The 15,574-nt window shown below is 38.8% G+C and overlaps 1 protein-coding gene across 2 annotated transcripts; it reads left to right on the forward strand.

Annotated features, from left to right (window-relative positions):
• The first annotated feature begins 3,668 nt into the window (after positions 1-3,668).
• Positions 3,669-7,431, forward strand: LOC144716018 (serine/threonine-protein kinase D6PK-like). 2 transcript variants are annotated; one of them, XM_078591025.1, is made up of 3 exons: positions 3,669-3,828; positions 4,078-5,099; positions 6,484-7,431. In XM_078591025.1, exons 2-3 carry the CDS (start codon positions 4,213-4,215, stop codon positions 7,301-7,303), a joined length of 1,707 nt encoding a protein of 568 aa, XP_078447151.1. In that variant the 5' UTR covers positions 3,669-3,828; positions 4,078-4,212; the 3' UTR covers positions 7,304-7,431. The 2 variants fall into 2 exon arrangements, with proteins under 2 accessions (XP_078447151.1, XP_078447152.1); XM_078591026.1 differs by having other exon boundaries at positions 3,671-3,809.
• Positions 7,432-15,574: the final 8,143 nt, after the last annotated feature.

Genomic DNA, 15,574 nt, shown 5'->3' on the forward strand with positions numbered 1-15,574 from the left:
CCCCCTCTCCTCTCTCTCCCTCTCTCTCTCTCTCTCTCTCTCTCTCTCTCCTCTCTCTCTCTCTCTCTCCGCTCTCTCCCTCCCCCCTCTCTCGCCCTCTCTCTCTCTCTCTCTCTCTCTCTCTCTCTCTCTCTCTCTCTCTCTCTCTCTCTCTCTCTCTCTCTCTCTCTCTCTCTCTCTCTCTCTCTCTCTCTCTCTCTCTCTCTCTCTCTCTCTCTCTCTCTCTCTCTCTCTCTCTCTCTCTCTCTCTCTCTCTCTCTTTCTCTCTATCTATCTATCTATATATCTATATATCTCCTCTGCCTCCCTCTCTTCCTCTCCCTCTCTCTCTATCTATCTACCTCTTTCCCGCTGCCTCCCGCTCTCCCTCTCCCACTCTCTCTATCTATCTATCTATCATATCTTTTTATCATTCTACATATCTATCTATCTATCTATATTTCCCTCTCTATAAGCATTGATAAAATAAGGAGTAGAAAAAAGAGTGAAATTTCGATCGGTGGGCGGTGGCCAAGTCATCCGGGGCCGGATGAAGTTGTGATATAAAAACGTCACAATTTCTCATAAACCCACAATGATCTCGTAGTTACAATCCCATTCATTATTAGCCTTATTAAAGTCCATTGAAGAAGGGGAAGAGAAATAGCGAATATTTAAGTTATAAGAATATAGTTGTTATTTTAGCATATATATATCTGTGCAATAATGCACCTCTGACGTTTCCCGTTAAGGGATTTCACGTCGTAAGTCACGGGCTCCGTGATTTTCAGACTCCCGTTACTTGATTGTTGTCTGGAGTAGCTTAATATAATCTCTCTCTACCCTACCTCGACATCTCTATATCTCTCTATATCTCTCTACATCGCTTTAGATCTCTCTTCATCCTCTACATCTCTCCACATCTCTCTACAACTCTCCACATCTCTCTACATCTTTCTACATCTCTCAATATCTCTTTACATCTCTCCACATCTCTCTAAATCTCTCCACGTCTCTCTACATCTCTCTACATCTCTCTATTAACCTTCCTCTCTCTAAATACCTCTTCGTCAGAACTTTCCTCTCTTTCAAGCTCTCTCTCTCAACATTCCTCTCTCTCTACCTCTCTCTTAACATTCATCTCTCTCTACCTCTCTCTCTTAACCTTCTTGTCTTTCTCCCTCTCACTAACTTCCTCTCTCTTAATATTCCACTCTCTCTACCTCTTCCTCTGTTAACCTTCCTCTCTATTTCTCTCGCTATCCATCTTAACCTTCCTCTCTATTTCTCTCTATCTATCTATCTTAACCTTCCTCTCTATTTCTCTCTCTGTCCATCTTAACCTTCCTCTCTATTTCTCTCTCTCTCTTTCTATCTTAACCTTCCTCTCTATTTCTCACAATCTATCTATCTTAACCTTTCTCTCTATTTCTCACTATCTATCTATCTTAACCTTCCTCTCTATTTCTCACTATCTATCTATCTTAACCTTCCTCTCTATTTCTCACTATCTATCAATCTTAACCTTCCTCTCTATTTCTCTCCCTCTACCTCTTTCTCTATTAATCTTCCTCTCTATTTCTCTCTCTCTCTTTCTCTTAAGTTGCCTCTCTATTTCTCTTAACCTTCCTTTATATTTCTCTTACCCTTCCTCTCTATTTCTCTTAACCTTCCACTCTATTTCTCTTACGCTTCCTCTCTATTTCTCTTGCTATCTCTGTTAGCCTTCCTCTCTATTTCTCTCTCTATCTCTGTTAACCTTCCTCTCTATTTCTCTCTCTATCTCTGTTAACCTTCCTCTCTAATTCTCTTTCTATCTCTGTTAACCTTCCTCTCTATTTCTCTCTCTCTCTGTTAACCTTCCTCTCTAATTCTCTTTCTATCTCTGTTAACCTTCCTCTCTATTTCTCTCTCTATTCCTCTTAACTTGCCTCTCTATTTCTCTCTCTCTATCCCTCTTAACTTTCCTCTCTATTTCTCTCTCTCTCAACCTTATTTTCTCTCTACCTCTCTCTCTCTTAACCTTCCTATCTCTCTACCTTTCTCTCTCTCTTAACCTTCCTATCTCTCTACCTCTCTCTCTTAACCTTCCTATATCTCTGTCTACCTCTTTCTTTCTTAACCTTCCTCTCTATTTCTCTCTCTATCTCTCTTTTCCTTCCCCTCTCTCTTAACCTTCCTATTTCTCTATACCTCTCTCAGTCGCTATACCTCCCTCTTAACCATGCTCTTGATACCTCTCTCACTCTCTAAGCATCTCTCTCGTTACCATCCTCTCTCTTAATAGCTCTCTCTCTCTTAACCTTTCTCTCTCTCTCTATATTTACTCATCTCTCTCTTCTATCTCTTAACCTTTCTCTCTCTCTCTATCTTTATCTCTCAACTATATTTACTCATCTCTCTCTTAGCCTTTCTCAATTCCCTTTATCTCTCTCTCTTAACCTCTCTCTCTATACTTCTCTTTCTTAACCTTCCTCTCCCTGTACCTCTCTCTCTCTATACTTCTCTTCCTTAACCTTCCTCTCCCTCAACCTCTGTCTCTCTATATATACTTCTCTCTCTCTCTACCTCTATCTATACATACCTCACTCTCTCTCTCTACCTCTATCCATCTATACCTCATTCTCTCTCTCTACCTCAATCTATATATACCTCATTCTCTCTCTCAATCTTTCTCTCTCTTTCCTCCCTCTCTATCCATACTTCTCTCTTAACCTTTCTCTCTTTTCCTGCCTCTCTCTCTACAAGTCTCTCTATATGTACTTCTCTCTCTTGTTATTCCTTTCTCTTTAGCTCTCTCTCTTTCTCTTTCTGTCACTCTCTCTCTGAACCTTCCTCTTTCTCTACTTCTCTTACCATTCCTCTTTTCTACCTTTCTCACTCTCTATAACCCTCTCTTAACCTTCTTCTCTCTCTCTCATAATCTTTCTCTCTCAACCTTCTTCTCTCTCTATAAATAATTCTATCTCTTAACCTTCTTCTCTCTCTAAAAATAATTCCAACTCATAACCTTCTCTCCCTATATATACCCCTCTCAACCTTCCTTTCTCTCTCTACCTCTCTTTCTCTCTTTACCAATCTCTCTCTACCTCTTCCTCTATACACCTACCTCTTTTAACTTCTCTCTCTAGCTTTCTCTTATTACCTATCTCTCTCTACCTCTCTATCTCTCTAGCTTTCTCTTTCTACTATCTCTCTCTCTACTTCTCCCTCTGTCTAGCTTTCTCTTTCTACCTCTCTCTCTACTTCTCCCTCTCTCTAACTTTCTCTTTCTACCTCTCTCTCTAGCTTTCTCTTTATACCTCTCTCTCTACTTATCCCTCTCTCTAGCTTTCTCTTTCTACCTCTCTCTCTTCTTCTCCCTCTCTCTAGCTTTCTTTTTCTACCTTTCTCTCTACCTCTCCTTCTCTCTAGCATTCTCTTTCTACCTCTCCCTCTATCTCTCCCTCATTCCACCTTTCTGTTTATACCTCTCTCTACCTCTCCCTCTCTCTATTTTTCTCTTTCTACCTCTCCCTCTATCTCTCCGTCACTCTTTCTTTATATTTTTTTCTCTCTCTCTAGCTTTCTCTCTCTAAACCTATATCCTTACCTCTCTCTCTCTGTCTACCTTTCTCTCTTTACCTCTCTTTATCTTTCTCTCTCTATACCTATCTCCTTACCTCTCTCTTTGTCGACCTTTCTCTCTTTATCCTTTCTCTCTCTACTCTTCTCTCCTCTCTCTCTCTACCTTGCTCTCTTTACCCCTCTCTCTCTAGCTCTTCCTCTCTCTTTATTCTCTCTATACTCTCTCTCTCTCATACTGTTCTAGAGGAGCAGCGACTGAAGTGGTACGCAACTGCTACGCTGGTGACTCTCTCTCTACCCCCGTTCTTCGATCTTTCCATCTTTGATCTTCACCGATCTTGCTATTTACCCGCTCAGATCTTCTTCTTCTTGTTCTTCGCTTCTTCGATTTCGATATCGGATTCACTTCTTTCATCTCTTTTTCGCCCATTTTTCATCGGCATTTCCCCAATTCATTTCACTTGATCCGCAACCGAATCTACCGATCCGACGTCGCATTCTAATCCAATCCTTTCGATCTGATGCGCGCAGCGATGGAGGACAGGTTGATCTACCCTTGGGAAGAATGAAGGCGACATTCTTCGAGATTGATTTTCTGATCGCGTTTGGGGGAAATCCATGGTCGATCTGGCGTAGAGAGAAACCTAGGGTTTGATCATCACCGCCATGGAAATAGCTTCTGAATCCGGGAATCTCGCGTCAAAATCAGCTTCCGATGATGTCTTATCAAGGAAATTTCTCGCCTTAGATCTGCACGAAAGATTTCAAGATGGGATAAAACAGTCGGAAGAAGCTGATCAGATGAGAACAGTCTACATCTCTCCCATGGATGAGAAGAAATCTCAAGGAAAAACCACAGAAACTGCGATCTCTGGCGCCGATTCTGATGAGAAGGAGTGTGTTTGGGACTCTTCCCTCTCCCCAACTGAAACTACCAGCACTAATGGTGGAATTGGCGGAATTGGTAGAATTGGTGGAATTGGTGGAAATGTTGGAAATGGTAGAATTGATGGAAATGGTGGAATTGGTGGAATCAAGAACACAGAGAAGAACATTGGGGGGGATTCGGCGGAGAGTGCAAAGACGAGCCAAAGCAGGGAGAGCGAGAGCAGCGGATTGAGCGACGAAAGCAGCTGGAGCAGCTCGAATGGGAATTCTAGTAAGCCACACAAGGGGAATGATCCGAGGTGGAAGGCGATAATCGCAGTGCGAACCCGGGATGGGGCAATGGGAATGAGCCACTTCAGGCTGCTCAAGCGGCTCGGCTGCGGCGATATCGGAAGCGTGTACCTATCGGAACTTAGCAGCACAAGGTGCTACTTTGCGATGAAGGTGATGGACAAGGCGTCGTTGGCTAGTAGGAAGAAGCTGAGTAGAGCACAGACAGAGAGGGAGATACTCCAGCTCTTGGATCATCCTTTCCTTCCTACTTTGTATACCCATTTTGAGACAGAGAGGTTCTCTTGCTTGGTCATGGAGTTCTGCCCCGGCGGCGATCTCCATAATCTCCGGCAGCGCCAGCCAGGGAAGTATTTCTCCGAGCCCGCCGCCAGGTATGGCCGTGGTTTTGATAACTGTTCTTTTGGGAAAAAGAAATTATGTGATGATTCTTTAAGGTTACAGTATTTGATCATTGTTGATTATCTGGGTTTTGTGATGTAGGGGTGTCTTTGATTGGTTTCTTTACATTTATGTTGATCCTAGACGAGGTCGTTCTGTTCTTTTTGTGCGAATATGTACGAATTGTTCGTTCTGTTCGGTTTTCTGAACAGAACAAAAACGAATTCGAACAGAACATCGCACAGACCCGTGTGCAGTTCTTTTGTTCGCTTTAGTGCGAATTTTGCTCTAGTTTTGTGCGAATGTGCGAATTTTGTTCTTTTTTAAAAAAAAAAAGAACAGAACAAAGAACAAGGCCCTGTGCGGTTCTTTTGTGCGAATTTTTGTTAGTTTCTAACGAACAGAACAGAACAATTTTGTCTAGATGATCCTTTAGGCGAGTCTGTTTGATGATTCTTTCGATTATCTATGAATGACTTGAAGCATAATTTCTGGCCATTTTAGAGGCTATTATTTTCTGATAATCACCCATTTCCTCGTGTAGAATTTGTTTCTGAATTACCGGCCTTGAGGTACTACCCTGGAAGAAAACTCTTCTTTGTAATCCGTTTTGGGCATGGAATTCTGTCAAACGCTGGTTACCAACAAACTTGAAATCTTATTTTTTGGTGAACAAACCATGTCTTTCCATTGTTTTAGTAAAGCATGATGTGACGAAAGAAATCATTATGTCCGTCAAACTACAAGCATTCAGTTCCACCAATAAGATATGAAGGATTCTCATTTGGGATTGGATAACGATTCCTTAAAATATCTGTTTTTCTCCTGTTAATGATCCAAATTTGTACTTCTATTTTCCCATGATTTTTATGCTCAAGTTCTGAGATTGTCAAATTTTACCATGTTGTCCCCACTTACAGTTTTTCTTTCTGATTTACTGATGAAACGTGTTCACCCGTATCCACACTGCAATTAAAATATTTCCCAGCATTGACTTTCTTAGTCTACTGTCATTCGTTTTAACTTGTGTTGACTGTCGGGAATTAAGAGAGAAAAGCCAACCTTAGATGTGGACCAAAGGCGATGGTGGTTGGTGGGATTTTTCTCCTTCGGGTTGATTCTATGCGTTCAACTTTGTATATCTATGTTATTAATTCATGAAGACTTAATTTTAATTTTTCTTTCAAAAAAAAAAGTCTTCTTATGTTGCGTCTTGAACACCTATTTCGTTTTCCATCATCACTAACTCAAATCTCTTGACTTTCTCTGTCTACTTTTTACTTCTCTGTCTATTGATTGGTTTTCGGCCAACAACGAGAGAGAAAGGTTGACCTTGAACAATCTGCTGAACTGGGGATATTTTCTTTATATTGGCAGATTCTATGCCGCGGAAGTGCTTCTGGCTCTGGAGTACCTGCACATGCTCGGGGTTGTCTACAGAGACCTGAAGCCGGAGAACGTCCTCGTGAGAGAGGACGGCCACATTATGCTCTCAGACTTCGATCTCTCCCTTCGATGCGCCGTCTCCCCGACCCTTCTCAAGTCCGCGGCCGTCGTTGCCGAACCAGGAAGCGGCACCGGCCTCTGCATGGAGCCGTCCTCCGCGTGCATGCAGCCCTCCTGCTTCTTGCCCCGTCGAGGGAAGACGAAGAAGAAGGCGAAGAAGGTCCTCAGTGTTGGTGGGGCCGCCATGCCAGAGCTCGTCGTCGAGCCGACAGGTGCCCGGTCAATGTCCTTCGTCGGCACCCACGAGTACCTCGCACCGGAGATCATCAAGGGCGAGGGCCACGGAAGCGCCGTTGACTGGTGGACCTTCGGCATCTTCCTGCACGAGCTGCTCTACGGTAGGACGCCGTTCAAAGGGACTGGAAACAGGGCGACGCTGTTCAACGTCGTCGGGCAGCAGCTGCGGTTCCCGGAGTTGCCGGCGACAAGCTTTGCCGGGAGGGATCTGATCAGGGCGCTACTGGTGAAGGAGCCGCAGCAACGGCTGGGAGTGAAGCGAGGGGCGGCGGAGATCAAGCAGCACCCGTTCTTTGACGGGGTCAATTGGGCTCTCATCAGGTGCAGTACTCCCCCGGAGATACCCCGTGTCGTGGAGCCAGACCCGTCGCCGACGAAGGCGCCGATGCAACCCGCTGCTGCAGCCAATGACGTCAAGCACGGGGGCAAGTACCTTGACTTTGAGTTCTTCTAGCCCCCGCTAGCCTCTCTCTATCTCTGTCTTCCTGTCATTGTGCTTGCATGACAAGTACTTATTAGCCGGACATAATCCTGATTTGCATGGTCCTAAGATGGGATCTGTTAACTTTAAGCCATTGATAATCGATGTGTTATGCGCTGGCAAGAGAAGAAAGTGCTAGATCAACAACATAGGAATTGGTGGATGAAAATTATATTTGGGGGCTAAAATTTTCTGATAGTTTAGAAGTCCACAATCCACAATGTGAAAAATGTAAATCCACAATCCTGCTCTGGCAAATGCCTGATGAGCTGGTTGTGCCTGTAAAAAATCAGTTCTCAAAGATTGAAAAATTAAAGATAACTTTGTCCATCATTAAAACCATTAAATCTTCTTCGGTTGCCAAATCTTACACAGGACAAGAAGCTGATTTCATTCTCCCTGCTCCATATCATAAGTGCTACAGTACAACTAATTATAAGAAAAGACTTCTATACAAGTTCCACAATTCAAATTGTGGAACTAATTATAAGAAAAAGATTTCTATACAAGTTCCACAATTCAAATTGTGGAACTAATTATGAGAAAAGACTTCTATACAAGTTCCACAATTCAAATTGTGGAACTAATTATAAGAAAAAGATTTCTATACAAGTTCCACAATTTGAATTGTGGAACTAATTATAAGAAAAGACTTATATAAAATTTCCACAATTCAAATCGTGGAACTTGTATAGAAGTCTTTTCTTATAATTAGTTGTACTGTTGCACATATGACATGGAGCAGGGGTAATGAAATCAGCTTCTTGTCCTGTGTAAGATTTGGCAACCGAAGAAGATTTAATGGTTTTAATGATGGACAAAGTTATCTTTAATTTTTCAATCTTTGAGAACTGATTTTTTACAGGCACAACCAGCTCATCAGGCATTTGCCAGAGCAGGATTGTGGATTTACATTTTTCACATTTTACTCGTAATTGATAAATGGTATTTTTTTACTCTCTATTAAATGATAGTTTATTTATGGTATTTTTATAAGGTGTTTATTATGTTTATTTTAAAAGTCGGGAATATTAGATTAACGGGATTTTATCAAATGAATAAAATCATGATTCGATGAAATTTCTTAATTGTAAGGTGAGATCTAAAATAGACCGTCGGCTTTAATATGAAAAATTGGAGGCGAAGAACTTATATTGTGAGTATAGTTTACATTTTTTGCTTATTATCATCAATAACAGGATCTCTATAAAGGATATGTCATAAAATATGAGAGAGACATCACCAAGTCATCTGGACCTATCTCTTGGCCTCACTATTCCTGCTTTGATATCTTTAAGACCCTATCGCCTTTATCATAATTATATTGCCTAGCTTTGATTACTAATTAGCTACCCAGCTATAATATTTCTTTGAAATGTTTTATCATGTTTTATCATGTTTTATCATGACTTATAAATAGATCCATCTCAAAACTCCAATACCTGTGGAGATGACCTCACTAATCACTACAGCTTCAGAGAGAGAGTTAAGTATAAACTTCATTTGATTAAAACAAATTAATTTACTGCAATATTATTATTATACACCAAGTTTGCTTTCATAAGTTCTACAAAAAAAACATGCAACCTACGGAGGTTCAATCTCATCACAAAGTGTGTGCCATAGGATTTCTATATCTTTTACTTGATCCTCTATCATAGGAAGTTTTACGTATCTAAGATCAAGAGAGACCTTATCCTAAAGTTTTTGAAGGATAAGGATTTTAATATTGCAATATCACTAGATATTGATTCTAACTATTTAGTGGAGGAAGATTTAAAAGCGTAGGATATCTTTGAATAAAATGCATGATTGTATATTTATAAATATTTCTTTCAAATGAAAGGGTGCATTGTTTCTAGGATATTTTCTGCAACACAACACTTTAAGATTCTGAAATTATCAAGAAATTCATGATTAAGTGATTTAAATGAGGAAAGCTGAAGCACTTTCATGACTTGAAAGTACATAAATTGTTGCGAGGCATCATGTTGGTATAGTACAGTCCAAGGAATGCAAGCTTGATCATCAAGGTCACTTATGTGAATGACATGGATAAGGGTAAGGCAATAAGCTTAAAGACCTTAGGTAAAGTACAAAGTCAAATGAAAAGTAATATCCACCCATATAATTCTCTTATGTGTCATTTTATCATCATTGTATGCATATGAGTGATTGAATGAGTAATGCATGTTATCATTTCTTTTATACATGTTTTAATTATTCATGTATAAACATCATGTTTCTTTTTCATATATAATTTTGAGATAATTGAAAGTAAAGTATTTTCCATAAAAATGAAGATCAAAGTTATTCTAAATTTTTTGCCGAGATCGTCCAATTTGCCGAGCACCTCAATGCTGACATCTGTGGATGGTGGTTGGACTGCACTCCATGCATCACCGGCTCCCCATACTCCTGCTAGCATGCGTACATCTCCTGGAGATTTGCCCCCGCGATTGGTGTCTTGCATGAAGCGCGGGAGGTGGAGCACTCGCTCTCCAGCTTTATTGATGTCCCCGCCACACACCTCATCGATGACACTTCTCGACGGCGGGGAGAGCATACACACAACATGCATCATCACCACCGCGGGGGTTCCGGAGACACGCTGGCACGAGCGACCTTCTCAAAGCACCTGCCAGGTATCACTTATTTATCTTTTTTCTTTCCTACACATGGGCGTGGACGAGTGGGATCCGAGTGTAATTGAGATATTTATGCTCACTCCATGCCTAAAAACATTGATAAACAATCCACTTTATATATAAAACCCCCCCTGGGTGGCATCTAGTGCACGGCTGGATCGATCTACGGGCATAACTGCAAGGTTGGACGTACCGGACACCGTGTTTTTGCCAAAAAAAAAAATTTCCCGAGATACTGAAATATTTTTTCTATATATTTTTCAAAAAATAATGGTATTTATCATAATATATACCTGAAAGAAGTACTCTATCCATTTTTAAGGAAATTTGGAACTATTGCACATACATATTGTGTTTCAAGGACATAGAACTGGCAGTCATGTCAGCAGATTCCATAAACAAACACACAAATAAACAAAGCAAGCTACTAGGAAAATGGATGTAAACTTAGTTGAGTCCACTCAATGTGGATTAAATAAACCCATATGTGGCTGAGTAGATCTAGTATGTGCACTAATTCAAACCAAACTCCTAGAAAGAACAGAACTTGAACAAGCCGATTCAACTGAGGTTGAATTAACCCGATTTTAAATGATCACGGGGCTACATTTGACCACTCTCGTGATCCAATTGCCCCTTCTATGATATGAAACCCATTAAAAATATCTGATAAGCCTCTACCTTGTTGGTTTATATGGTTGGATTTATACCTGAGAAGGGGATGCATTAGTTTTTTAAAAGATCCTTTTAGTTTTCTAGTTTAATTCCTAGATGACCATTTTCATATCCAGTGAAATAGGGATTAAAGATCGTCACAGTAATTTTTATATAGGTAAGGATAGTCCCCTAATCCTATTCTGGGGATGGCCTTACCAAGAGTTCAATAAAGACCTATCCTAATTTCAACGCCTCCCAAGCAAATGCTTGGAAATAGGGTAATGCAAGGATATCAAATCAATAACATCAAATTAGATCAATAAATTATGTTTTTATACTTATGTTTAACCAAATATTTTTTAGATTTTCACTAGCATTATTCACCATTTAAGGATAAAATAAGACATTTATGATTTATTCTTGTAAGCTCAATTTTGTATATTTTATTGTTTTTTTTAGAGTAACCCCACTTGATTTCTTAGAGTCAAGCGGATATCTCGCATATTCTTGGAGTTTTATTTGAAAAACAAGATTTAGGTAAATGAAATGGTGACTTTGAGATACAAATGGGAGGAAAGTAAAAACATTAGAAATCTAATAGATTATAAGAAGAGGCCAATATACAACAAGTCCGCTCTAGAAGCTCATTCAAACCTCCTTAAGGACTGGGTTAACTAAATGCAAGAATTGTAGAACTAACCCACAATGTTAATTTGGAACACCTGTTTTTGAATAGGGAAGGAGGGAACGTTATTCCAGGATGGACATCAAGTAATCATAGCCCTCCAAACCAATGTAATCAAATCTAATGGCTTGGAGAGTTAGGGAACTCTATGTATTTTCTTCTCCCCTCCTTTGTACCTCATCTTGGATTTCTTCTCCCCATTTTTTCTTGGAGGCATAGTGCATCAGATTTCTTTGATGTATTCTTTTTTTTACAAGATTTTGGGAGAGAGGGTTCAAAGGAGATCAAGATTCTTGGAGAAACATCACCACTTAGCCCTTGGGGAAAGTGACAACAACATTCATGTGATCTCTTGAATATTTGATTTGAATTTTCTCGGCATTTTCTCTAGATAAAAATTCCAGAGGATAAAGCTTTACAATCCGCCAAACCACACTAAGAAAAACCTCCTATAGAAAAAGTTACAGTGTTTTTTTCCACTAATTTTTGACACAATTTCATGGCGGAATTGTGGCCTAAGGTTCTATTTGTCCTTATAGTTTAATTCCTGTCATAAAAAAATACAATTTTTTTTAAAAAATCATAACAAATTATAATAACTTATTAAAAACAACATAAATATTTATTTCATTTATTTATAATACCTTTGACTAGTTTGACCAGCAAAAAAAATTTAGTTATAAAAAATCTTTATTTAAATCAAGCATAGTTGGCCCAAAAACAGACAATAGTCAGTGCATTTGACCAGTGAAATAGATTAGAGTTCATCCAAAATTATGGGTTTTAGTCAAACCTTCACTCTAGAGTTGACCATCCAAATATGGGGTCAAAATATTCATGTATGATTCATTGACCTTACTTGCAAACTCAAATATGTCAAGACATTCCATAAGCATAGGTGATGTATGCATGGATGAGATGGTTTTGAGTTTCTAACTCATCATACAACTCTCAAGACATGATTTCAATTGTTCTTGTCATGTCTTGTAAATAAGTCGCACAATTTGACTAAGTTGCACTTAGACTTCAAAAGATAAGTTCATCAAAATCCATACATTGATTTGTGAAAATATGTAATACAAATAAATGTCTTCAAATTCTAGAAATTTTCTAGAATATTGAAAACTCATAATGGATCATGTAAACTTATAATGCCTCCTATATATTTACGTACATGTGCATGCATATGTATATGTATATGTGTATGGGTATGTGTATGTATATGTATACATATGTGTGTATGTATGTGTATGTGTATGCCTATTTATATGTGTACGTATATGTATATCAATATGTGTATGTGTACATATATGAATGTATGTATGTCAATGTATGTGTATGTGTATGCCTATTTATACGTGTATTTGTATGTGTATGTATATGTATATGTATATCAATATGTGTATGTGTATGTAAATGTGTGTGTGTCAATGTATGTGTATGTATATGAATGTGTGTATGTCAATGTATGTGTTTGTGTATGAATACGTGTATGTCAATGCATGTGTATGTATATGTATATGAATGTGTATGTCAATGTATCTGTTTGTGTATGAACATGTGTATGTCAATGCATGTGTACGTGTATGTATATAAATGTGTATATGTCAATGGATGTGTAAGTGTATGCATATGAATGTACGTCCGTGTGTATGTGTGTATATGAATGTGTAAATGTCAATGTATAAGTGTATGTACATGTATATGTATATGTATATGTATATGTATATGTATATGTATATGTATATGTATATGTATATGTATATGTATATGTATATGTATATGTATATGTATATGTATATGTATATGTATATGTATATGTATATGTATATGTATATGTATATGTGTATATGTGTGTATATGTATATGTATATTGAAGATTAAGCTTTAAGGGTATTTTTAACACAATGTTTTGATGAATGTTCAAAGTGATGCATGCCTCAATATGGGCTGTGATCAAAGCACAATAGGCCCTTAGTCAAGTAGTTGACTGATTGTATGTGAAACTAAAATAAGAGCCTTAGATATATTAAAAGATTACTTAGTTTGGCCATACACAAAACGAGTCAAACCATGTATTTAGGACTTGTGATTTTATGAATTGAAGATAAACATAGTCTTTACCATTGTTCAGGTAGTAGCGTGAATTTATCCTCGTTCTATTTGTTGAATACTGTGTTCAATATCTTAATTACTACCTTCGAGTATTTAAAGCTGAATTTATTGATAATTTAATGAAAATTAATTACATCAAGATACTATTATCCAATGGTGATATCTTTAGTTAAATATTGTGTTAAACATTTCTAAAAGTTTAATATTATTTTAGATCTCATGTCCTTGGCATAACGGCTAGTTTTTGCTCTTAACTCTTGAAAGGTATTTTGAATTGATGGCAAAATTATAAAAATAAAAAAATTGAAATTAAAATGATTAATATTTTATATTGTTTAATCATAATCAATGAATATGACTGTTGGACTTTTGACAGATTACCATTATGCCCCTTTCGGATTTCCAAATCTATATATGCAGTTTTGAGCCCTAATTTCAAACTCCCTTCTCCTTGCCCTTTGAAAATCGTAGTCTAAAAGCTAGAGAGATCTTTCAAGTCCTGGAGCAATTCTCAAGCAGTTTTTGAGCATTCTTTGAAGCGATCATTTGTTGCTAACATCAATCCATGTCCATACAACTTAGAATTGTGATTTTTGGTTCAGGATATTTGAAGATTCAAAGAAAAGAAGGCTGAGATCTGAGCTTCGCACATCCTCGACCCTGTGATAAGTTTATAATTTTTAGCATATTTTTTGTACTGATTTTGAGCATTTGTTCAAAATATGAATTGTTCCTAACGTCCATACAAAACCAATGAAATTTGAATGGCATCATTTGGTTGAGGTTTGAAAGAGTTACAGGGGTTTGTAGTTGGACACGGAGGAATCGACCAATAAACTGTTACTGCTAGATCTTTGTGATCACTCAGGTTAAGGCTTTGGGGGCCATAAGACGAAGGCTTTGGGGGCTAAGTTGAAGTAGATTAAGCAACATCATTCCGTGGAAGCCTTCGAGGGTTGAGGACGACAAAGCTTCATTAAGGATTAGCCTAAGCTGTCTAAAAAAAAAAACAGTGTCTTCCATTTCCTCTACCTCGTTTCTTAAGTAGCAAAATCCTAGGCTAATTAAAATAAAAATAAATTAAAATATAGAACCTAATTCAACCCCCCTCTTAGGTTGTTCCTTGGCCACCTAAACTAACATATACGCATATGCATGTGTATATGCATGTATATCAATGTGCATGTCTATATATGTGTATATATACGAATTTGTGTGTCTATTTATAGGTGTATGTGTATGGCTATGCATATGTGTAGCTGCATGTAAACTTATATGTATATGCATATTTATGTGTATGTGTATGCGTATTATTAGCAATAGGGGGACATTGGGGGATGGTAGGATGATCAGATCGGAGGGTCGTTTTCTTCTTCGGTGGGGGGGGGGTGCACAGATCGAACGGTCAGGATCGCTCGAAGGGTGAGGGGACGAGCGCGGGAATCGGAAGAGCTTTTAAATTCCTCTGCGTTCACTTCGGAGATTCTCGCGGGTAACGGTTGCTCTCTCTCTCTCTCCTCTCTTTCTCTCTCCTATTTTTCTCTCTCTTCCTCGTTCTCTTTCTATCTTCCTTGCTCTCTCTCTATCTTCCTTGTTCTCTCTCTATCTTGTTCTCTCTTTCCCTTAATATTTCTCTCTGTTCCTCTATCTCACTTTCTCTCTCCTCTCTTTCTGTGTCCCTCTTTCTCTCTCTTCCTCGTTTTTTCTTCTCTCTTTATCTCTTTCTCTCTCCTCTATTTCTCTCTCTTCCTCGCCCTCTCTCTGTCCCGCACTTCCTCTTTCTCTCTCTCTCTCTCTCTTCCTCGTTCTCTCTGTGTCCCTCTTTCTCTCTCTTCCTCGTTCTCTCTCTGTCCTTCTTTCTCTCTGTCCCTCTTTCTCTCTATCCTCTCTTTCTCTCTCATCTCTTTCTCTCTCTTCCTGGTTTTCTCTTCCCTCTTTATCTCTTTCTCTCTCTCTCTCCTCTCTTTCTCTCTCCTCTATTTTTCTCTCTTCCGCGCCCTCTCTCTGTCCCTCACTTCCTCTTTCTCTCTCTCCTCTCTTTCTCTCTCTTCCTCGCCCTCTCTCTGTCCCTCACTTCCTCTTTCTCTCTCTCTCTCTCCTCTCTTTCGCTCTCCTCTATTTCTCTCTTCCTCGCCCTCT

The sequence above is a fragment of the Wolffia australiana genome, chromosome 20 (assembly GCF_029677425.1).
Source record: "Wolffia australiana isolate 7733 chromosome 20, ASM2967742v1".
Lineage (NCBI taxonomy): Eukaryota > Viridiplantae > Streptophyta > Magnoliopsida > Alismatales > Araceae > Wolffia > Wolffia australiana.